This window comes from Salmo salar, chromosome ssa10 (genome assembly GCF_905237065.1).
Source record: "Salmo salar chromosome ssa10, Ssal_v3.1, whole genome shotgun sequence".
Lineage (NCBI taxonomy): Eukaryota > Metazoa > Chordata > Actinopteri > Salmoniformes > Salmonidae > Salmo > Salmo salar.
Genome location: NC_059451.1, coordinates 23,495,490 through 23,519,372, shown reverse-complemented (window position 1 = coordinate 23,519,372; position 23,883 = coordinate 23,495,490). Strand labels below are relative to the sequence as shown.

Here is a 23,883-nt window from a genome sequence, read left to right as displayed (position 1 = left end):
TTGCAGTAAAATATTTTTACACAACCATCCATTTAATATATGGGAGACCTCAGAGATATAGAAAAATATGGTTCTGTTTCATTATACCTCGGGTAGGGGTATCTCAAAATCAATGGCGGCTGGTGGGAGGAGTTATAGAAGGACAGGCTAATTGTAAAGGGTGGAATGGAATATATGGAACGGTATCAAACACATCAAACATTTGGAAACCACATGTTTGACTCCATTCCAATTTATTCCATTCCAGCCATTACAATTAGTATGTCCTCCTATAGCTCCTCCCACCAGCCTCCACTGCTCAAAATGTATCTCAAAACGAGCCTAAAAGTGTTTGAGACTAAAACGCACGTCTAGAAAACTATTGAAGAACACTTCTGCCACCCTGTGGGGGTGGAAAATGAACATAGAACCTATTGTATTGATTGGCCTGTTCCTCTTCTGTGCGATAGTGGGCGCTGCGTACTTGTTTATGGAGAGACCATCTGCAAACTGTGGAATGTGCAGTGCAGGGATTAACCGCTTGGTGCAATTTTGCAAAAGTGTACACTGTGTGGATATGCTCATAGCTACGTATTACTAGACGCTTTCAAGACCTATCTGCACTTATAGAGATCTGCGTGCTTGTACAACCGCGGTTCACGTTTGTGAACCGCATGAAATCCTCGTAGACGTGGTCAGCAACCAGATATTTGGCGTGTCCTGACTGAACGACGGTAGCGCAATTTTATGACCACGGCGTAACGTTACTAGTTAACAATTTTGCGTAATAGCTAGTTATTCTCAACTTTAATTTACTGCAAAAGTGAAACAGTCCGGCTCTAAGATGTCAGTAGCGGGCTTCAAGAAGCAGTTTTATAAAGCCAGCCAGGTTAGCGAACAACTTTCCTCCCCTCCGAATAACTGTTACTGTTGCTAGTAAACATAGCTAGGTAGCATGTGGCCAGCTAGCTAACTTATCGAGTTACTTTTTATACACTTCTGAAGTTCTGTAATAGTATTTGTTTGCATGTCTGTCTATAACTAACACATTGGTTTAAATAAGTATTAGCTAATATTATAGCTATAACGTTAGCAATCAACGGGTTCAAGAAAAAGTAATAGTTCGCTAAATTAGCTAGCTAACGGTAGCTTGCATTTACTTGTATGGGTCTCTTAGCGGGCTAACTAGTTCTCTTGATAGATGGTAAGTAGCTACTTACCTTACACACTTGCTAGACAGACATTCTTAATAAAATAGTAAGCTACCTATGTCATTATGATTTCATTGGCTAACGTTAGCCTTTCAAAATAATGCTTTGGTAAACTTCACCGTTATGTTAACGTTTAGCCAGTTAACTAGCTACTTTTTGTGTGCTTAGAATCTCATCAAGAAACACCTTTTTCAGGTATCCAATCCTAGTGCACAGCTGGGCTACCTAGTCTACCGTTAGCTACACAGTGCATGTGTCAAGACTGTCAGCTGTCACTCAACAGGCATGCTGGGGGTGGATGCACACCTTAAAGTAACACATTTGTCCTACAATGCAAGGGGTATTCAACTCTTGCCCTGCGAGGTCCGGAGCATGCTGGTTTTCTGTACTACCAAAAATAATTCATTGCACACACAGTCTGGTGTCCCAGGTCTAAATTAGTCCCTGGTTAGAGGGGAACAATGGAAAAATTGCAGTAACTGTCTTCGATGTCCAGAGTTGTTTGAAGGCACTAGGTCATGTATGCCCAGGGGATATTGATTTTATGTAGATTGGTGTTGGTAGTAACTGCCTTGTATGGTATAGGAAATCTCTTTATGAAAGTATTGATCAAATAATACATTTTTACACATTGTTACTCTTCTGTAGCTAATTTCATTTAAAAAAAATCCTCAATTTGGTTGGAGCCCTCCCTGTCTGATCTCAGTTCTGGTTGTTGATTATTAAAATAGACTTTTGTCACTCTTCAATTTGCTTTCTACCCCGACTTCCTGTTAGGAGCAAGTGTAGATCCCCGTAGGCGAGAGAAAGACCGAAATAAAGTGCAAGAGAAAATGGAGAGGCAGAACTGCAGTGTTTGTGTGTGCGTGTGCATGTTTTACAGGGGGCGAAGAGAGATGAACGAGGCGGTGCTTTCTCCGATTGGATTGGACTGCAATGCAGTTGCAGTTTCTTGCCAAACTCCATAGGAGTCGATAATGCCTGATGCCAACAATAAATGACGCTCCCCTGCAAGGCACAAAATAGCATGCTTATTCAGAGCATGCAGGAACGTTACTACCAATGATGGCATGTGATTGGAAATAGGCCTAATTAAGGATTATTATTGTTTTTTCTACAGCACTTTTTCTGCTCTTATGGAATGCAGGAAGTTGGCTTTAGATAATATATGCAGCACCCCACATGCCCATGTTTTTTTTAACTTACTGCCCCCCCATACTTTTTGACACATTTCCAAAACACGTTCAACTTGTTTACACACATGCACCAAGTATCATAGATAATACTTAATCTGACTTAAAATCTGAATGAAATGCCTTTCATTGTCCTGCACCAGCAGCATACTTTGCAATATGTACAGGGAAGTTGGTGGGAATGTTAGAGGAAATGGTGGGTCAGAGTGGAGTCTGCAGATGGCTGATCCTATCATATTCACTCACAAGGGAGTGGTTAACTGAAGGATCATATGCAGCTCAAAAGGTTAAAGGGGTACTTTAGGATTTTGGCAGAGGCCCTTTATCTACTCTCCCAGAGTCAGATGAACTCATGGATAGTATTTTTCTGAATAATCTCACATAGGCCTATTAGCAAAATACGTACTTCATTATACAAATGTATAGGTGTATCATGTCTATTTTGCCAGCAGTGTTACAAAGTCCTTCGCTGCCTTTTCCCTTCAGGGTCAGTAGGGCCAGTGTGAGGCTACTGCATGATCAGTGTGTGATCCATTCAGGTGTCAGACAGTTATGAGATATTTTTCTATAGTGTTGTGTAAAAGGAGAAAGCCTGGCAGCGGTTGGCCCATTGTTAAGGAGGCAGCTGACTCACTACAGCTGACTCACAGCTGTCTCTCTCTCTCTCAATAAATTACAATCACACCATTCTCTGTGTAAAAGAGATGCTATTTTCAGGCGTCAGTGTTGTGCTCTCCTCCCTCGTTATCTAGCTAGCAGTAGCCGGCACGTATGTGGCCTTGTGTGTCTGCCTCACTGCATAACTAAAATGTGACTACATTTCTCTTAGTGAAGATTCTATTAAATAAAGCTGTATCTTTTTCAGCAGAAGATTTACGCGTTACTTTCAAGACAATCTGTGGAGGTTATGTATTTTTTATATATATACTAAATATATAAAACATTCAGCTGTAGGGTTACTTTTTCAAAATGTTTTTTTGTGAATCTTTTTTAAGTTGTTTTTATTCAAATGTATTATTATTATTATACATTTTTTTTCAATTACCTTTATTTAACTAGGCAAGTCAGTTATGAAAAAAAATCATATTTACAATGACGGCCTACACCGGCCAAACCCGGATGACGCTGGGCCAATTGTGCGCCACCCTATGGGACTCCCAATCACAGCCGGTTGTGATACAGCCTGGATTCGAACCAGGGTGTCTGTAGTGACGCCTCTAGCACTGAGACGCAGTACCTTAGACCGCTGCGCCACTCATTATTCCCCTCAACATATTTTAGGCCTATGAAAGCACAGCCACCATCCATGTTTTGCCACAGTAGCAGTTTTGTGGCTAGCAAGAGCTGAACACACCATTTCCCCACCTGTTGATGTAAAGCAAACCCATTTTTATGGGCTAACACCATTGGCTTAGACACTGATTCTATTAGCTCTTGCACTGTCATTGTGGCTGCTCTTCGTCCCCACTCCGATTCCTCTATATGAGTCACTTTCCCCATCCCTCAGTCAGTGGACTTTCTACCCCGATACTGTGTAGGTTTAGATGATCCATTCTCTGGCTTACACATTATGTGGGGAATCGGTAGCGCGGCATGCACAGGAAGTCAGCACTCTATTTGCTGGGTGTCCATTTCTACTCGTCAGATCTGACACTCAGTGTAAAAGCAGTGTACACGTCTGTAGCAACAACTGGTGCTATGAAGTACATACACTGAAGAAAATTTAAAACGCAACATGCAAGATTTTACTGAGTTACAGTTGATGTAATTAAATCAGTCAATGTAAATAAATTCATTAGGTCGTAATCTATGGATTTCACATGACTGGGAATACAGATATGTATCTGTTGGTCACAGATATCTTAAAAAAGGTATGGATGTGGATCAGAAACTGGAACACGCTTTTTCATTTTTTGGTGTACAGATCCTTGCAACATGGAGCCATGCATTATCATGCTGAAACATGATGTGATGGCAGCAGGTGAATGGCACGACAATGGGCCCAGGATCTCATCACGGTATCTCTGCATTAAAATGGCCATCAATAAAATGCAGTTGTTTGTTGTCCGTAGCTTATGCCTGCCCATGCCATAACCCCACTGCGCACTGTTCACAACGTTGACATCATTTTATGTCTGTTACCACTGATAACCTGAATGAGCCTAGAAAGTTTTGGAAGGCTATTAAGTCTATGTCTGGTAACAGTAATGTTAATGAATTACCGGCATGTGTATTGAAGGACTTTGTTGCTGTATATGCATTTCAGCTGTATATGCTGAAATGCTGAATTGTTTCAATGAGCACTTTATCATCTGGTAGGCTGTTTTATTCAGTGTCCTCTGTCTCTGTACAACCCCGTGTGGATCAAACAGTGAGAGCTGGTCAAACTTTTAGCTTTTTGCCATTCTCAGTGCAGGTGGTACATAAAGCCCTGAAATCCTTAGATCAGAGAAAGACTGCAGGTCCTGATCTTTTGGATCCCTGCTTTTTAATCTGGCAGCTGATTTCATAGCTGAACCACTTACATATCTGTTCAATCTAACCCTGGAATGGATTGAAATTCCAAAGATCTGGAAATCAGCATTTGTCCTGCCACTTTTAAAAGGGGGAGATCCAACTCTTTTAAATAATTATAGGCCAATCTCAAAGCTGTCACCCCTGGTGAAAATACTTGAAACCCTTGTGAGTGAACAGCTAAAAGAGTTTTTATTTACTAACTCTATTTTATCAATGTATCAATCGGGCTTCAGGAAGAAGCATAGCACAATTACAGACAAAAAACAGCACTGTGTCTCACTTTTTATTGATCTCTCTAAGGCTTTTGATACAGTTGATCATGCTATGCTGGGGCAGAGATTGTCGAGTGTAGGTCTTTCGGAGCATGCAGTTGCATGGTTTGCTAACTATCTGTCTAATAGAACTCAGTGCACTCAGTTTGATGGGCTCATGTCTGTTAAATTGTCTGTCAGTAATGGTGCGCCCCAAGGCTCTGTACTTGGTCCTCTCTTATTCACTATTTATATAAATAGTTTAGACAAAAATTTCCAAAATTCGCAACTTCATTTTTATGCTGATGATACTGTTATTTACTGTTGTGCCTCGTTTCTTACAAAAGTTTTCCAGAACTTGCGAAATGTTTTTTATACTGTTCAACATACCTTGTGTCAATTGAAGCTTATCCTCAATACTGACAAAACTAAACTAATGGTGTTTTCTAAAGCAAGAAATAGACCTCTGAACTTTTCACCTATTATTACCTGTCAGGGCATTGAGATTGAGACTGTAACCTCATATAAATATCTTGGAATTTTAATTGATGACGGCCTCAATTTTAAATTGCATATTCAACAACTTACCAAAAAAATGAAGCTGAATTTGAAGTTTTATTTTAGGAATAAGGCCTGTTATAGAACCCTGACCTGTTCACCGGACGTGCTACCTGTCCCAGACCTGCTGTTTTCAACTCTCTAGAGACAGCAGGAGCGGTAGAGATACTCTCAATGATCGGCTATGAAAAGCCAACTGACATTTACTCTTGAGGTGCTGACTTGTTGCACCCTCGACAACTACTGTGATTATTATTATTTGACCATGCTGGTCATTTATGAACATTTGAACATCTTGGCCATGTTCTGTTATAATCTCCACCCGGTACAGCCAGAAGAGGATTGGCCACCCCTCATAGCCTGGTTCCTCACTAGGTTTCTTCCTAGGTTCTGGCCTTTCTAGGGAGTTTTTTACCTAGCCACCGTGCTTCTACACCTGCATTGCTTGCTGTTTGGGGTTTTAGGCTGGGTTTCTGTACAGCACTTTGAGATATCAGCTGATGTAAGAAGGACTATATAAATAGATTTGATTTGATTTGTTTTTCTTTTGAAGCCAGAAGGAGGCTAGTATCAGCTACATTTATGCCTTTACTAGACTATGGGGATATTTTATATATGAATGCTTCTGCTCAGTGTTTGAGATCAATTGACACCCTTTACCATGGCACTTTGAGATTTATTTTAAACTGCAAAACCCTTACGCACCACTGCACTTTGTATACCAGGGTTGGCTGGCCTTCTCTAGTCACTCGTAGGCTCAGTCACTGGTATACTTTTATTTACAAAGCCATTTTGGGTTTACTACCGTTTTTGGGCATTTTTATTGTTCAGATATGTGGTGGGTACTCTCTTCGTTCGCTGTACTTTATCCTGCTAACTGTTCCAAATGTCCGAACTGAATTTGGTAAAAGGGATTTTATGTACTCTGCGCCATTGTCTTGGAACGCCTTACAAAATACTTGTCAAAACTTGTCCGGATTGGTATTTTTAAATCACTGATGAATGATCTTGAGACTGATTCCCTGACCTGTCAATGTTTTTAATTTGCTGTTTTTGATTTTGTTATACTCTTGTGAATTCTATGGTTTTTACAAGATTATTTGTAGTTTTTCATGTTGTTTGTCTGTAATTTTTGTAATGACTTGGTGCTGCCTATCTTGGCCAGGACGCTCTTGAAAAAGAGATTTTAAATCTCAATGAGCCCTTCCTGGTTAAATAAAGGTTTAATAATAATAATAAATAATAAAATCAGCAAACCGCTCGCCCACATGTCTGTCATCTGCCCGGTACAGTTTACACGGGATTCATCCTTGAAGAGCACACTTCTCCAGCGTGCCAGTGGCCATCGAAGGTGAGCTTTTACCAACTGAAGTTGGTTACGACGCCGAACTGCAGTCAGGTCGAGACCCTGGTGAGGAGGACGAGCACACAGATGAGCTTCCCTCAGACAGATTCTTACAGTTTGTGCAGGAAGTCGGTTGTGCAAACCCAGAGTTTCATCAGTTGTCCGGGTGGCTGGCATCAGACGACCCTGCAGGTAAAGGAGCTGGATGTGGAGGTCCTGGGCTGGCGTTGTTACACGTGGTCTGCAGTTGTGAGGCCGGTTGGAAGTACTACCAAATTCTCTAAAACGACATTGGAGGCGGCTTTTGGTAGAGAAATGAACATTCAATTATCTGGCAACAGCTCTGGTGGACATTCCTGCAGTCAGCATGCCAATTGCACGCTCCCTCAACTTGAGACATCTGTGGCATTGTGTTGTGTGATGACAACTACACATTTTAGTGTCCTTTTATTGCCCCCAGCACAAGGTGCACCTGTGTAATGATCATGCTGTTAAATCAGCTTCTTAATATGCCACACCTGTCAGGTGGATGGATTATCTTGGCAAAGGAGAAATGCTCACTAACAGGGATGTAAACAAACTTGTGCGTATGGAAAATTTCTGGGATCTTTTATTTCAGCTCATGAAACATGGGACAAACACATTACATGTTGCGTTTATATTTTTGATCAGTATATATTCTGAACTATACAAAGCTTTTTTTCACCCCAATGTGGTTTGTATTAATGGGCACAGAATGTACCAATTATGTCCTCCCCCTGAAGTATATAGGCGTTACTCATTTTGAGTTACGCCTATATAAAAACCAAATGCTACATCAGGTCAATAAGTTTGCTCTCACCAACCCCACTTTCTGTGACTATAGTGAATGTTAATCAAATCAAATGTTATTTGTCACATGTGCCAAATACAACAGGAATACAACCTTACAGTGAAATGTTTACTTACAAGCCCTTAACCAACAATGCTTTAAGAAGTTAAGAAAAAAGTGTTAAGTAAAAAATCATTAAACAGCATCAGTAAAATAACAAAAGCGAGGATATAGAGGGGGTACCGCTACAGAGTCAATGTGCGGGGGCACCGGTTAGTCGAGGTAATATGTAGATAGTTAGTGACTATGCATAAATAATAAACAGAGATTAGCAGCAGCGTAAAAGAGGGGTCTGGGTAGCCCTTTGATTAGCTGTTCAGCCTTATGGCTTGGGGGTAGAAGCCTTTTAGACCCAGACTTGGCACTCCGGTACCGCTTGCCACGCGGTAGCAGAGAGAACAGTCTATGACTAGGGTGGCTGGAGTCTTTGACAATTTTTAGGGCCTTCCTCTGACACCGCCTGGTATAGAGGTCCTGGATGGCAGGAAGCTTGGCCCCAGTGATGTACTGGGCCGTACGCACTACCCTCTGTAGTGCCTTGCGGTCGGAGGCCGAGCAGTTGCCATACCAGGCGGTGATGCAACCAGTCAGGATGCTCTGAATGGTGCAGCCGTAGAACCGTTTGAGGATCTGACGACCCATGCCAAATATTTTCAGTCTCCTGATGGGGAATAGGCTTTGTCGTGCCCTCTTCACGACTGTCTTTCTGTGTTTGGACCATGATAGTTTGTTGGTGATGTGGACACCAAGGAACTTGAAGCTCTCAACCTGAAGTTAGAACAGTCCTATGTAGCCAGAGGGTATCATGTTTACCTCATACATACCACAGTTTATTACTGTAATCTAAAGGTAGGCGACCTGCTGCACTCACCAAGGTCCTATAGCCTACAGCCTATAGCTTAGTCTACAATGTGACATTTACACAAGGAAAGGCTTTCAATGATTATCCCTCTCCCAGGGCTGAGAGGTAGAAATGCAAATAGCCTATACTCCTCTTGTTAGAGTGAAGACCCTCAGGCAGTGGGACACATGGCTGGTTGTGCACAGGAGTAGTGGGTAGATGTTGTGCCTTGCCACTGGCAGTGTATGCTGCAGAACTGTCCCTTTGTCCCCACAAGGCAGTTGTTTTTCTCCTGGTCATAACTGCGTTAGCTAGACCTCCCTAACATATTTAGGACTGACATGGCAGAAGGGAGAGAAATGTAGGCTACTCGAATGCCAAGGAATTACCGGTAGCCTATGGGGAACGAAAAAGTATTCAAGCTCTTGGGATATGATAGGAAAGTTTTTAAACTGGGATATCAGAATACAGTACGTGGTATAAAAACATGTTGAATGTGTATCCTAAAGTTTCCTTATAAAAGAGTGCATATGCTTTCAATTAGCATAGCGGTGTACGTCACTTCAAAAACATTTAGGTATTGTCATTATAAAAAATGTACAAAATCCAGAAAGGGGTAGAATCAAGATATACAGTTTCCCCGTATGTTTTGTAGGGTTGGGACGATATCAGTATTGCGAAACTCGTTAGTGGCATGGCAAGGAAACAAAACATGAAGCGGATTTAACATCTTTAGAAAAACAGCCATAATGTTGGAAACAAACATCATTCAGAGTCACATTTATTTATATTCCAAGCTATAGCACACAATATTTTACATACAGCAGGTTTTTAAAGGACCAAAGAGTTTGGTCTGCTTTGTGTTTTAATTTTTGCCATGGAAAAACTATTGCAACACAGGTATCAAAGCACTGGCAGCTAGATTCATATGAAATCATATCGAGAGAGTGAAAATGTTATTGCATCACTGTGATATGGTGTCATGGTCATCATATTGTACTTGCAGCAGGTCAAAGCTGAAATTGAGTTGGAATGTTGACATTACTACTGTGTTGTAGTCCCCCTATATATAGCCAAGTAGTGAAGTTGAGAGACATTTTATGAGGGAGGAACTGGGAAGCAAAACTGAGGGAGAGAAGTGCGGTAGAGAGAGGGCTATTTTTTTTTGAGGCCCTTTATCTACTTCCCCAGAGTCAGATGAACTCGTGTATACCATTTTTATTTCTGCATGCAGTTTGCAGGACGTTGCTAACTAGCGCTAGTGCAGTTGCTAACTAGCATTAGCATGCTAGCAGATATACATAGACTTCCAGTCATTGTGCTAACGCTAGTTAGCATTGGCTCGCGACTACCTCTAACTTCCTTCATACTGGGCCAAGAGACGTAAAAATGGTATCCACTAGTTCATCTAACTGGGGAAGTAGATAAAGGGCCACATTGCCAAAAGCCCAAAGTATCCCTTTAAAGTGCAGACATGTAAAGCAGTCTTATTCCACAGGGGGGTAGATAGCGGGAGAAGGTAAACCTGTAGGCTACATTTAATGCTGGGTGGCCTGCACGTATTGGTGTCTTACACAACAAGTTCCAACATGTTGAAGTGAATGTGAGAAATGTCCTATATCCGATGTTTACAGTTATGAGTTGATTCACTACCCTACAGTACATGGTCATTATAGAGGATCAAATATATTGTACAGGATTCCAGCATCTGGTCCTTTTACTGTATCGACAGAATTCCACCTCAAATTCTGTACTGTTGGCTCCCGTGATCTACAATGGTCATATCCAGACAAGCCTGTATTTATTTCTGCACAGGGGTGTATTAGTGTGAGAATAAAGACGAACTCTACATCTTTTGTTTCCTAGAGGGTTGTTTGATGGTGTCAGTCAGTACAGACTGATGTCAGTTAAGATTCAACTGTTACCTTCACGATTAGAACATTACTGTGTGAATGGCGGAACTGGCCAGCTGTATTTTCTGACAGAGTAAGAAAAGGATCATGTCTGTTGAGGGATCTTTCTGAATCGCTCTCAAGAACGGCATATGTATTGCGTAATAATGACGCTTTTCTCTCCCACTCTCTCTGTGCAGATGGTCAGTGAGAAGGTTGGCGGTGCAGAGGGAACGAAACTGGATGAAGACTTCAAAGATTTGGAAAGGGTATAATGCCTCTTTGACTGTACATGAAGTACCGTTACCTGAAGTAGAGTAGTAAGTTAGAATTCTATATATTAGGCCTATCCATTAGGTAAATATATTTGCAGGTTAACAGAATGGCATCAGGACAAAGGCTAATAAGTTAACACAACCAGACACACGTAGCCCAACAACACAGTGCATAAATAGATATGCCCTACAGTGTTACATAATGCAGTAGTGATGATATTAATAATACAGTCTCATTCACCTTACTTGCATATGGCCATAGTCTAGACAACCATGCACTAGAAGGGATTGTTGCATCATGCGTAGCTGTGGACTGAAGTGAAGAGTCAGCTGTTAGTGAGCAGTCTGTTTGCACACTGTGTACAGTATGTCAGTATAGTATTCGATGTGGAGCCCTGTGAATAGATACATAGAGTGGCAACGCACCTGCCTTTGCTGCTCCAGCCAACTGTCATGGAGGACTCCAGCAATCAACAGAAAAAGACGTCATTTAAGTGGTCTATTGTACACACCTGCACTGAATGAACTTTGGTTGTTTCACAAAGTCAGTTTCATTTAACAGTACAATTAGCGAAGTGACAATATTTCATTAACCTTTTCATTGCCTATTTGGAAACTAGTCTCATCGCAAATAAAGGATTTGGAAGAAATTAAAGGAAAGACATTGTGTTTCATATTTCCTTGTGGTTGTTAGTGACGTCCCCTCCCCTGTGTTTTATAGAAAGTAGATGTGACCAGCAAGGCTGTGGTGGAAGTCATATCTAAAACCTCAGAGTACCTGCAGCCTAACCCAGGTAAAGCAATGGACCAGAAAGGGATTCTTAGTGTCTTAATTAGACATTCAATTAAAATGTATAGAAATTGTGTAATTGGTGTTGGAAAATGCCTTTTGTACTATATCACAGATATATACGGTAGCTTGAACACAAGTCCTATAACTGCCACCTCTCCATCCCTCCCTCTCACTGTCTCCCTTTCTCCATCCCTCTCAGCGTCGCGGGCAAAGCTGTCTATGTTGAACACTGTGTCTAAGATCAGAGGCCAGGTGAAGAACCCAGGCTATCCCCAAGCTGAGGGCCTGCTGGGAGAGTGTATGGTCAAGTACGGCCGGGACCTAGGGGAGGAAACCAACTTCGGTACGTTGTGTCTGTCTGCCTGCCTTCCTGTCTGTCTGTCTGTGAGTGTATGCCTGCCAGTGCATAGATGGTATCTGTTTTGTGGAGTGGTGAATTGAATCACTTGTGACTCAGCGTCTGCTTTTTCTCTGTGTCAGGTGGGGCTCTAGTAGACGCGGGGGAGACCATGAAGAGGCTGGCGGAGGTGAAGGACTCTTTAGACATCGACGTCAAACAGAACTTCATTGATCCATTACAAAACCTGTGTGATAAGGACCTCCGAGAGATACAGGTACTGTATCACGTTACACGCTTATCTATCTGCTGCTAAAACTCAACTTCTTTGTCATCTCTCTAGTTTTAACTGAATGTGAGTTACATCCCTCTCCTCATCTACCCATCTCTTCTCCTCCTCCCGTCCCCCAGCACCATCTGAAGAAGCTGGAGGGAAGGCGTCTGGACTACGACTATAAGAAGAAGCGCCAAGGGAAAATACCAGATGAGGAGTTGAGACAGGCCCTGGAGAAGTTCCACGAGTCTAAAGAGGTGGCCGAGATCAGCATGTACAACATACTGGAGACTGACGTAAGTAGTACCTGTCTGTGGGTGCGGGCCTGTCCCCTGATAACATTCACAATGTCAATGGGAATACCTAGCCTAGCATCAATCTGATGTTTATGATTTCATTATCGGTCTGATTGCTCAGTAATAGAGACCAGTTCCGTTGGGGGCAAGCGGTGCCATCTAAAGGTCATTTGTTCAATTAGATTTACTGTTTAAATCCACACTTCTCCACCATAACAAGAGTGTCACCTGCAGCATGAACCAACTTAGGTCAACATGAAATATCATCTACAGTGGGGGGAAAAGTATTTGATCCCCTGCTGATTTTGTACGTTTGCCCACTGATAAAGAAAGGATCAGTCTATAATTTTAATGGTAGGCTTATTTGAACAGTGAGAGACAATAACAACAAACATATCCAGAAAAACACATGTCAAAAATGTTATAAATTGATTTGCATTTTAATGAGGGAAATAAGTATTTGACCCCCTCTCAATCAGAAAGATTTCTGGCTCCCAGGTGTCTTTTATACAGGTTAGGAGCTTGAGATTAGGAGCACACTCTTAAAGGGAGTGCTCCTAACCGCAGCTTGTTACCTGTTAAAAAGACACCTGTCCACAGAAGCAATCAATCAATCAGATTCCAAACTCTCCACCATGGCCAAGACCAAAGAGCTTTCCAAGGATGTCAGGGACAAGATTGTAGACCTATACAAGGCTGTAATGGGCTACAAGATCATCGCCAAGCAGCTTGGTGAGAAGTTGACAACATTTGGTGTGATTATTCGCAAATGGAAGAAACACAAAAGAACTGTCAATATCCCTCGGCCTGGGGCTCCATGCAAGATCTCACCTCGTGGGGTTGCAATGATCATGAGAACAGTGAGGAATCAGCCCAGAACTACACTGGAGGATCTTGTCAATGATCTCAAGGCAGCTGGGACCATAGTCACCAAGAAAACAATTGGTAACACACTACGCCGTGAAGGACTGAAATCCTGCAGCGCCCGCAAGGTCCCCCTGCTCAAGAAAGCACATATACATGCCCGTCTGAAGTTTGCCAATGAATATCTGAATGATTCAGAGGACAACTGGGTGAAAGTGTTGTGGTCAGATGAGACCAAAATGAAGCTCTTTGGCATCAACTCAACTTGCCGTGTTTGGAGGAGGAGGAATGCTGCCTTTGACCCCAAGAACACCATCTCCACCGTCAAACATGGAGGTGGAAACATTATGCTTTGGGGTGTTTTTCTGCTAAGGGGACAGGACAACTTCACCGCATCAAAGGGACGATGGACGGGGCCATGTACCGTCAAATCTTGGGTGAGAACCTTCCCTCATCCAGGGCATTGAAAATGGGTCGTGGATGGGTATTCCAGCATGACAATGACCCAAAACACACGGCCAAGGCAACAAAGGAGTGGCTCAAGAAGAAGCACATTAAGGTCCTGGAGTGGCCTAGCCAGTCTCCAGACCTTAATCCCATAGAAAATCTGTGGAGGGAGAGTTGTCAAACGTCAGCCTCGAAACCTTAATGACTTGGAGAAGATCTGCAAAGAGGAGTGGGACAAAATCCCTCCTGAGATGTGTGCAAACCTGGTGGCCAACAACAAGAAACGTCTGACCTCTGTGATTGCCAACAAGGGTTTTGCCACCAAGTACTAAGTCATGTTTTGCAGAGGGGTCAAATACTTATTTCCCTCATTAAAATGCAAATCATTTTATAACATTTTTGACATGCGTTTTTCTGGATTTTTGTTGTTGTTATTCTGTCTCTCACTGTTCAAATAAACCTACCATTAAAATTATAGACTGATCATTTCTTTGTAAGTGGGCAAACGTACAAAATCAGCAGGGGATCAAATACTTTTTTCCCCCACTGCATGTACAGCGTTAATCAGCTTTATGGCCTATGTTAACTGGTTATCCCTACCCGCCCTTCTGTTGTGGGTTTATATAGGGTGTCCAATCAAAAACGCATCTTTTGACCAATGAGTAAAGTAATGTTAATAGATAATCCTCTAAGAAACCCAATGGTCCTAACCTCTTACTTGGCTACCCAGACTCCTTGCTCCTGCCAAACGCTACGCCATGCCCACGGATGTTAGTTGCTTCTCCGCAGTGAGTCATGATCTGAGTCCCGACCCTTCACCGAATGCGAACACATTCGAGGCCGTGATTGGTCCGAAACCGATGTGTTGGGCCAGAACACAATCGCTGATGATTTTGTTTTGTACAACGCCCCTCATCACCACAAATGACTTCAATGGTGGCAGTCTTAGACTAAAGTAATCTGAATATACAAAACATTAAGAACACCTGCTCTTTCCATGACATAGACTGACCAGGTGAACCCAGGTGAAAGCTATGTTCCCTTATTGATATTGTTAAATCCACTTCAATCAGTGTAGATTAAGGGGAGGAGACAGGTTAAAGAAGGATTTTTAAGCCTCGATACAATTGAGACAACAATTGTGTATGTGTGCCATTTAGAAGGTGAATGGGCAAGACAAAAGATTTAAATCTTTTGAGCGGGGTATGGTTTGTGTCAAGAACTGCAACACTGCTGGGTTTATCATGCTCGACAGTTTCTCGTGTGTATCAAGTAGAGGTCGACCGATTAATCGGAATGTGGAAATTGTGTCACTCCTCTTGCGTTCATTGCACACAGAGTCAGGGTATATGCCACAGTTTGGGCCGCCTGGCTCATTGCAAACTAATTTGCCAGAATTTTAGGAAAGGAAAAACGTTTTGTTTTCGAAATGATAGTTTCCGGATTCGACCATATTAATGACCTAAGGCTCGTATTTCTGTGTGTTTATTATGTTATAATTAAGTCTATGATTTGATAGAGCAGTCTGACTGAGCAGTGGTAGGCAGCAGCAGGCTCGTAAGCATTCATTCAAACAGCACTTTTGTGCGTTTTGCCAGCAGCTCTTCGCTGTGCTTCAAGCATTGCGCTGTTTATGACTTCAAGCCTATCAACTCCTAAGATTAGGCTGGTGTAACCGATGTGAAATGGCTAGCTAGTTAGCGGGGTGCACACTAATAGCGTTTCAAACGTCACTCGCTCTGAGACTTGGAGTGGTTGTTCCCCTTGCTCTGCATGGGTAACGCTGCTTCGAGGGTGGCTGTTGTCGATGTGTTCCTGGTTCGAGCCCAGGTAGGAGCGAGGAGAGGGACGGAAGCTATACTGTTACACTGGCAATACTAGTCAAAGGTATATGAAATACAATCGTATAGAGAGAGAGAGTCCTATAATTCCTATAATAACTACAACCTAAAACTTCTTACCCGGGAATATTGAAGACTCATGTTAAAAGGAACCACCAGCTTTCATATGTTCTCATGTTCTGAGCAAGGAACTTAAACGTTAGCTTTCTTACATGGCACATATTGCACTTTTACTTTCTTCTCCAACACTTTGTTTTTGCATTATTTAAACCAAATTGAACATGTTTCATTATTTATTTGAGGCTAAATTGATTTTATTGATGTATTATATTAAGTTAAAATAAGTGTTCATTCAGTATTGTTGTAATTGTCATTATTACAAATACATGTTTTTAAAAAATGGCCGATTAATTGGTATCGGCTTTTTTTGGTCCTCCAATAATCGGTATCGACCTCTAGTATCAAGAATGGTCCACCACCCAAAGGACATCCAGCCAACCTGACACAACTGTGGGAAGCATTGGTGATGTCTACAGTGCCTTCGGAAAGCATTCAGACCGCTTTACCTTTTCCACATTTTGTTAGGTTACAGCCTTATTCTAAAATTGATTAAATCGTTTTTTTACCTTATCAATCTACACACAAATACCCCATTATAACAAAGTAAAAACAGGTTTTTAGAAATTTGAGCAATTTTATAAAAAATACAGACCCTTTACTCAGTATTTTGTTTGGCAGCGATTACAGCCTCGAGTCTTCTTGGGTATGACGCTACAAGCTTGGCATACCTGTATTTGGGTAGTTTCTCCCATTCTTCTCTGCAGATCCTCTCAAGCTCTACAAGGTTGGATAGGGAGCATTGCCGCACAGCTATTTTCAGGTCTCTCCAGAGATGTTCGATCGGGTTCAAGTCCGGGCTCTGGCTGGGTCACTCAAGGACATTCAGAGACTTGTCCCGAAGCCACTCCTGCATTGTCTTGGCTGTGTGCTTAGGGTCGTTGTTCTGTTAGAAGGTGAACCTTCGCCCCTGTCTGAGGTCCTGAGTGCTCTGGAGCCGGTTTTCATTAAGGATGATGCCGCCACCATGCTTCACCGTAGGGATGGTGCCAGGTTTCCTCCAGACGTGACACTTGGCATTCAGGCCAAAGAGTTCAATCTTGGTTTCATCAGAACATAGAATCTTGTTTCTCATGGTCTGAGAGTATTTAGGTGCCTTTTGGCAAACTCCAAGCGGGCTGTCACGTGCCTTTTACCAAGGAGTGGCTTCCGTCTGGCCACTCTATCATAAAGGCCTGCTTGCTGGAGTGCTGCAGAGATGGGTGTCCTTCTGGAAGGTTCTCCCATCTCCACAGAGGAACTCTAGAGCTCTGTCAGAGTGACCATCGGGTTCTTGGTCACTTCCCTGACCAAGACCCTTCTCCCCCAATTGCTCAGTTACCTGGGCGGACAGCTCTAGGAAGAGTCTTGGTGGTTCCAATCTTCTTCCTGTACCCCTTCCGTGTGTTCTTGGGGACCTTCAATGCTGCAGAAATGTTTTGGTACCCTTCACCAGATCTGTGCCTCGACACAATCCTGTCTCGGAGCTCTACAGACAATTCCTTCAACCTCATGTCTTGGTTTTTGCTCTGACATGCACTGTCAACTGTGGGACCTTATACAGACAGGTGTGTGCCTTTCCAAATCATGTCCAATCAATAGAATTTACCACAGGTGGACTCCAATCAATTTGTAGAAACATTTTAAGGGTGGTTAATGGAAACAGGATGCACCTGAGCTCAATTTTGAGTCTCATAGCAAAGGGTCCTTGTTTTTTATTTTTTATAAATTAGCAAATAATTATTAAAAACCTGTTTTCACTTTGTAATTATGGGGTATTGTGTGTAGATTGCTGAGGGGTTTTATTTAGTTAATCAATTTTAGAATAAGGCTGTAATGTAACAATGTGGAAAAAGTCAATGGGTCTGAATACTTTCCAAATGCACTGTAAATCTGGCTTCTCTACAGCCTCTGCATGATGAATCAATGCTCAGGGTGGGGACAGACAGCCCATCTCTGTATGCAGCAGCAGTTCACAATGCATGTAGACCTATCATCTCATCATGGTAACTTTTTTTCTTGTGACTGGTAGGCCTACATTTGCTGCAGATTAGCCTATGTTGCAGTAATATAAAGATCGACTGCGCGTTTAATTTACCCATCCATCTGGCTTTAGGGAGTCACCTTGTTTTTTAATTGTAAAGAAAATATATTTTTTCATTGCAGCTGCAGAATATCGTTGTTTTAAATCAATACAAGCGCGAGGACTCTCGTGCAGTTAACTCCATTAAAATAGCATCCAAAATAGATAATCCTGTTCTAGAGTGATACAGTATATAGCCCTACATATAGATGTCCTAGCCTACCTCTTTCAGGTCACACATTCAATGCAGTATTAGCCTTTTATATTGTGCTAATTAATGATGGGTTATGCATAATAAGCTTCTAACTTAGCCTCTGTCTCTTGCGCAATACGCACGCTCCTGTGCTCCGCTGGCCTCTCTCCTTAAATACCGCTCTTTAGCTCTTGGAGTCCCATGCAGGAAAAGCTAGACTAGAATAGCTAGCTGGAAATTATTTTTGTATCATTTCTTATTAGGTTACGACATTTGACTTTTTGATATATATTAGAGAAAGACCTCACTGAACGATTCAGAAGATGAATAATCATATTTGTCTTGGTAAAATGTATTTTATAACTTAAGTAAAATTTCATCACTAAAATGTGTTTTTCCCCTAGTTTATGTAATTTACAGTACTGCTCTCACTTACCATTAGACAGATTACACATTAACCACAGTGTGATACTGGGTATCCAGGGGAATGCCATTGTTATTACTCATGTGTGTATCAAGTGTGACCATGGGCTGGGTCCTTGTGCGTGTGTCTCTGTGTACGTGACTGAGTGCATGCTTGTATCTCTGTTTGTGTGTGAGTGTGTACAGTCAGTAACCATAGCCTGCTCTCTGTGTGTGTCTCTGTGCAGATAGAACAGGTGAGCCAGCTGTCGTCTCTGGTGGAGTCCCAGCTGCAGTACCACAGACAGGCCACACAGATCCTGGACGAGCTCTCGGACAAACTGAGGGACAGGTACACAATGCAGCAGCCTCCATCTCTATCCCTAACCATTCTTCCCTGCTCAATCACTACAAGTTATGTGTCCAAAGTGTCATTATACAGATACAGTAGGCCTACTCACCAACCCCTTCTCCCTGTCTAGTCATAACAATCATGTGTGTCCTTTCCATATCTGTGTCAATGTGTTCTCCTGTGAATCTGAAACAACACATTCAAGGCCCTCAATCACAGAGCATACAGTACACACTGGTTGACCTTGTGTACATTTTGAGTTCTTGATATTTTCCAGACAGTAAGCCTACTTGCCTAGCAGTTAAGAGCGTTGCGACAGTAATTGAAAAGGTCGCTGGTTAGAATCCCTGAGCCGACTAGGTGAAAAATCTGTCTGTGCCCTTGAGTAAGGCACTTAACCCTAATGGCTCCTGTAAGTCCCTCTGGATAAGCGCAACTGCTAAAATGTACTATTTTTAACATTGAGTCAACTAACAGAAATTAACTTTGGTCTCTGGACCTGCTGGGTTGATCTAACTCTCTTTCTCTTCAGGATGAACGAGGCCCAGAACCGACCACGCCGCGAGTATACGCCCAAGCCCAAACCCATCTTTGACTTTGGAGAATGTGACAACCAATCAACCAATGGTGGCTACACGACCTCCGTTGCCACACCATCCTCCCGCAACTCAGGTAACACAGTTGGACATGCTACCTACAGTGTACATCAGCTCATCAAAGAAAAGGCCATTTCTTTCAATCTTATTCTACTACTGCAGCCAGTTTTGAGGTTCACTCACACTGAGACTGCAGTGTAGTGTGTGTGTGTGTGTGTGTGTGTGTGTGTGTGTGTGTGTGTGTGTGTGTGTGTGTGTGTGTGTGTGTGTGTGTGTGTGTGTGTGTGTGTGTGTGTGTGTGTGTGGAGATAATGAACAGGAAGGGGGTGCTGTCAGCTGGTTGCCCTCGTTTCCTTTTGACCTTGTTTTTCTCTTCCTATGACGTCATCAGAGTTACACTTCCTCCACGCCAGATTGTCATTTCAGAAAACCAGATGTGAGTCTGAGAGTGTTTGTCAGAGAGATGGCAGCCAAGCTACCTGTATGAAATGGTTGATGCAATACTATCAGTGAGGCAAGTGTCAAATCAAAAAGCTCTTGACTTGTAGTTCTGTGATTGAACTGATCCATCATCTTGTACACATGATATTTGAGAAACGGATAATTTAATTCCGTTCTTCATTGTGTTTGGTTGTTTCTCTGGTTTAAATGTTTACCAGAATTGTTTTTAGATATGAAGCCTAGAGCTTTTTGATTGACACGGTTTAATGACCTGCAGTGACTGCAGTACCATTGGACTAAACCCACTCCATATTCTCAGCTGGATCATTGTCACATACAGATAGCTGGTGTAACTGTAAAGCTTATTCTAGATGATACTAACTACATTCACCGTCCTGCTGGTAAATAAATGGGTTGAATAATGATAGAGATTTGATACATCTTTGGGTTAGTGTATCTCTGGAAATCTCCTAGATTTATGGGGAGGGGATGTGTTGTGTTCAACAATGAAAGTGAATCTCCCAGGCAGAGACCGTGATGGATCCCTCCTCATATCCACTGAACCATGCCCTGTGGTGTAAACTGACACAAAGAGGAAATTGTTTTGAGACAAAAAGCCTGGTGTGTGGATAGAGCCATGACTGCCTGAGCTCTGAGAGAGAGAGGGAGGGATGGAGAGGGGGAGCAGTGCAGTATCTCACAGAGATGATGCAAAACATTGGGATTGGGTCACCCATCGGTGTGTGGTCAACTACTTTTGCGTGTGTGTGTTGTGAGACTGACCGACATGTGTGTTCCACCCTATGAGTCATAGACAGACTTCCTGTACCCCTCCAGTCCTAGCCACTGTAGTCCCCCAACCCTTGCAGGCCCCAGCTAAGAACAACACAGGACTGTATGGAGGGGGCCAGGTCATCTCTCCATCACTCAGCGTCTTGTCTCTCACTAACACTGTCTGAGCCTGCAGTGTGATAATAGCCCAGCCACACACACAAATACTCAAACTGCAGTGTGAATCACAAGCTAACAAACAGGGTTCCGTGTGAACCTAAAACCACAGTCAGTCTGACACTGTTTCAGCTCTGTCAGCCACCCGAAGGAGGGAGGGAGGGAGGGACAGAGAGTGGACATGGGACTGGTCTGCCAGGGATGCACACTCTTTCAACCTTCTCTCCTCCCCCTGTTTTCCACCCCTCTCTCCTCCTCTCTTTCTCCTCTTTCTGTCATTCAGTCTCAGAACAGCCGTCCTGTAAGGCCCTGTTTGACTTTGACCCGGAGAACGAGGGCGAGCTGGGCTTCAAGGAGGGCGACATCATCACCCTGACCAATCAGATCGACGAGAACTGGTACGAGGGCATGCTGCACGGCCAATCAGGATTCTTCCCTCTCAACTACGTGGAAATCGTCGTCCCCCTGCCACATTAAGGAGTGCTGTACTACATGAGAGAGAGAGAGGGAACGAGAGAGGGAGGGAATGAGGAGCCAGTTAACAGATTATAGAGTCTTTGTCCTCATCTTTACCATCATCGCCATCATCACAGACATACTTGTACTCTTTGTCACTTTGTCATCTTGCCGTTTGAAGGAAGAAAATTGGAAGATGGTGGTTTCTCGCATTCCAGTTCTGAGAAAGAGAGATTTGAATATGACCCCCGCTGCCCCCAAGCAAAAATAAATACGGACAGACGGACACAGACATGAAGAACCGAACTAAACCAGACTGTTAATGTTTTAAAGTAATGTTTTCTGTCAACCACAGATATCCCAATAGAAAGGGAAGTTTCAAATGAAATGAATTTAGAATTGAAATGGTCAAAATCAATTATTTAATGTTAAATGACATACAGGTAAGCAGCAGAATACATTTACATCAGCAGTTTAGCTGGTTCTGAAGCCTTATTTTCATAACTACAGACATTTTAAAAGTAATTTGTCACATCCAAAGTTTCTGTAGGTCCCACATTTCAGTATGGACTCTGGTGAATACTTGCCTTATTTCCAAGGCAAGTATGTCAGAAACACTGCAACTGCACAGCCTTTCCAAATGATGGATTTTGACTGGACGACGTCTCTTGGAGCCCCCTGCCGGCCAGGCTTAGACAACCACTCCCCTCAGTAAACAACTACAGCAATGCCTTGTAGCTATGATCCATTTACAGTCATTAGATTTACAACGGTATGTACATCCTGTATGCCTGAGCCACAAGAGAGCTTGAAGGGCCTCAGACATTGTTTAGTTTTGCAATGGTGTGTATTTGATTTGTTTTCAGCCTTGTTTATTGTTTTTTAATGTACAGCTAAACTGTTAAATTGCACCTTGGTCCTCCAATGAGATTGTTGCTGTACGTATGAGAGACTGTAAGTTTAGTTTAGTTTAGTTATAGGCCTCTACTGAGAGGGTGTTCAAACCCAGACAGCCAGAGACTGAAGCCCCTGAGGAGAACACTAGACCCAAAGTCAAACACTAACATTTAAGAAACCGCTTTCCCCAGGGATGGGCTATTGCACATTTAGTGACGTTAGCAACATACAAAGCCTGTGTTTTACTTTTCCTCGCTGTCTAATCATCTGTTCAATAGAGGAAATATGCTACATAGAATAGAGTACATGGTGTGTTAACCATGCTATGGTGTTGGGTTTTAGCTGTCATAGTACCTGTCTGTCCATCCCAATGCCTCCATAAACGACAACGCTGCTGGCGGCGTTGTGTGTGTGACTGAACATCTTTTGGATCAGTAAATCCCATTCATTCATGTCAGTCACTTTCTTCCTGTATTTAGTATTATTTACTACTCCGCTGGTTATCATACTCCTCGCTGGGTCTCTTAGGATGGATTGGGTTCTAGTCTGGAGTTGGTATGTGTGCTGCTGGACAGGACTGCATAGGGCATCTAATACAGTAAATACTGAATGAGGGAAAGACAGGTTAGTGATGCAGAACAGGACAAAAAGGGAAAAGGAATAATATATAGCAGAAGTCTTATTTTATTTGTGATGATTGTTCTGTTAGGAAAAGCCCCTACTACCAAGATGCATACCATCAGCGCTGAGACCCTCCATGATTGATAGTTGTGGAGACGATGTGATTGAGTCACACTTGCTGCTGTGCACTCTCATTCACATATTCATCTCCCCTCAGTGTTGAGGTCCAGGCTACTTTCAATGGTCATGAGTTTAAGCTACTCTTCTCTGCTCCAGGCTGCTCCCTCCATCCACCACTCTGCTCTGTCACAACACCTCACTCTGGTGTTAGATCTCTTCCATACGTTTACAGGCCTGCTCATAGTTCATTTCAATGGGAGAGTGGAGTGATGGACTGGTTAAGAGCAACTTGGTGCTGACTGGATCACACACCAACACAAGTCCAGAACAAACAGAGAATCCATAGTTGGGGGGTGCTTCAGTGCCGTTGGGAAAGGAAGGAATAATACTACCAACCAAAATAACCAAGCTACTTACAATGGTCATACATTTCTGTACCAAGGGTTCTGTTGCCATTTCCAGCCTTGGCACTTTGCGATGTGCATGTCTTTGTGTCACACTACACTTTTTAAAAAGGGTTATTTCTGTCTAATCAGTTGGTGTACCAGAATTCTCTTTAAAAACTAAAGGTCGTTCTTGCACTCAATAGTATTATTTTTTATATACGAAACCTTAATACTTATTAATCTTTGCATGTAGGTCTATCCAATACATTGTAAATGTATGTATTTTAGTTGAAGCTTTCTTTTTACTTTTGGTATGTCATTTTAGTATGGTATGTCAAATTTAACTGCAATATCTTTAATGTATTATCAACATTTGTACTTTGTCTTGTTTCCCCCTTCTACCATCTTTGTATAAATAAATTGAGAAAAAAAGCATTCTGCACTCAGTGTATGGAATGTTTTGGTAATAAAATGCTCAACTTATACTGCCTGGATGCCAAAATGTTA

At 42.5% G+C, this 23,883-nt stretch overlaps 1 protein-coding gene across 2 annotated transcripts; it reads left to right on the top strand.

Annotated features, from left to right (window-relative positions):
- The first annotated feature begins 576 nt into the window (after positions 1 to 576).
- On the top strand, positions 577 to 23,859 carry LOC106613815 (endophilin-A2). 2 transcript variants are annotated; one of them, XM_014216451.2, is made up of 10 exons: positions 577 to 868; positions 10,859 to 10,927; positions 11,655 to 11,727; positions 11,926 to 12,069; positions 12,207 to 12,340; positions 12,475 to 12,633; positions 18,808 to 18,911; positions 19,444 to 19,583; positions 19,899 to 19,943; positions 21,180 to 23,859. In XM_014216451.2, exons 1-10 carry the CDS (start codon positions 824 to 826, stop codon positions 21,371 to 21,373), a joined length of 1,107 nt encoding a protein of 368 aa, XP_014071926.1. In that variant the 5' UTR covers positions 577 to 823; the 3' UTR covers positions 21,374 to 23,859. The 2 variants fall into 2 exon arrangements, with proteins under 2 accessions (XP_014071926.1, XP_014071927.1); XM_014216452.2 differs by lacking the exon at positions 19,899 to 19,943.
- The last annotated feature ends 24 nt before the right edge of the window (positions 23,860 to 23,883 follow it).

Coding starts and splice junctions, on each gene's coding strand:
- LOC106613815 (XM_014216451.2), top strand. CDS start 824: ATGTCAGTAGCGGGCTTCAAGAAGCAGTTTTATAAAGCCAGCCAG. Junction 18,912..19,443: donor TCGGACAAACTGAGGGACAG/GTACACAATGCA, acceptor CTTTCTCTTCAG/GATGAACGAGGCCCAGAACC. Junction 19,584..19,898: donor ACCATCCTCCCGCAACTCAG/GTAACACAGTTG, acceptor TGACGTCATCAG/AGTTACACTTCCTCCACGCC.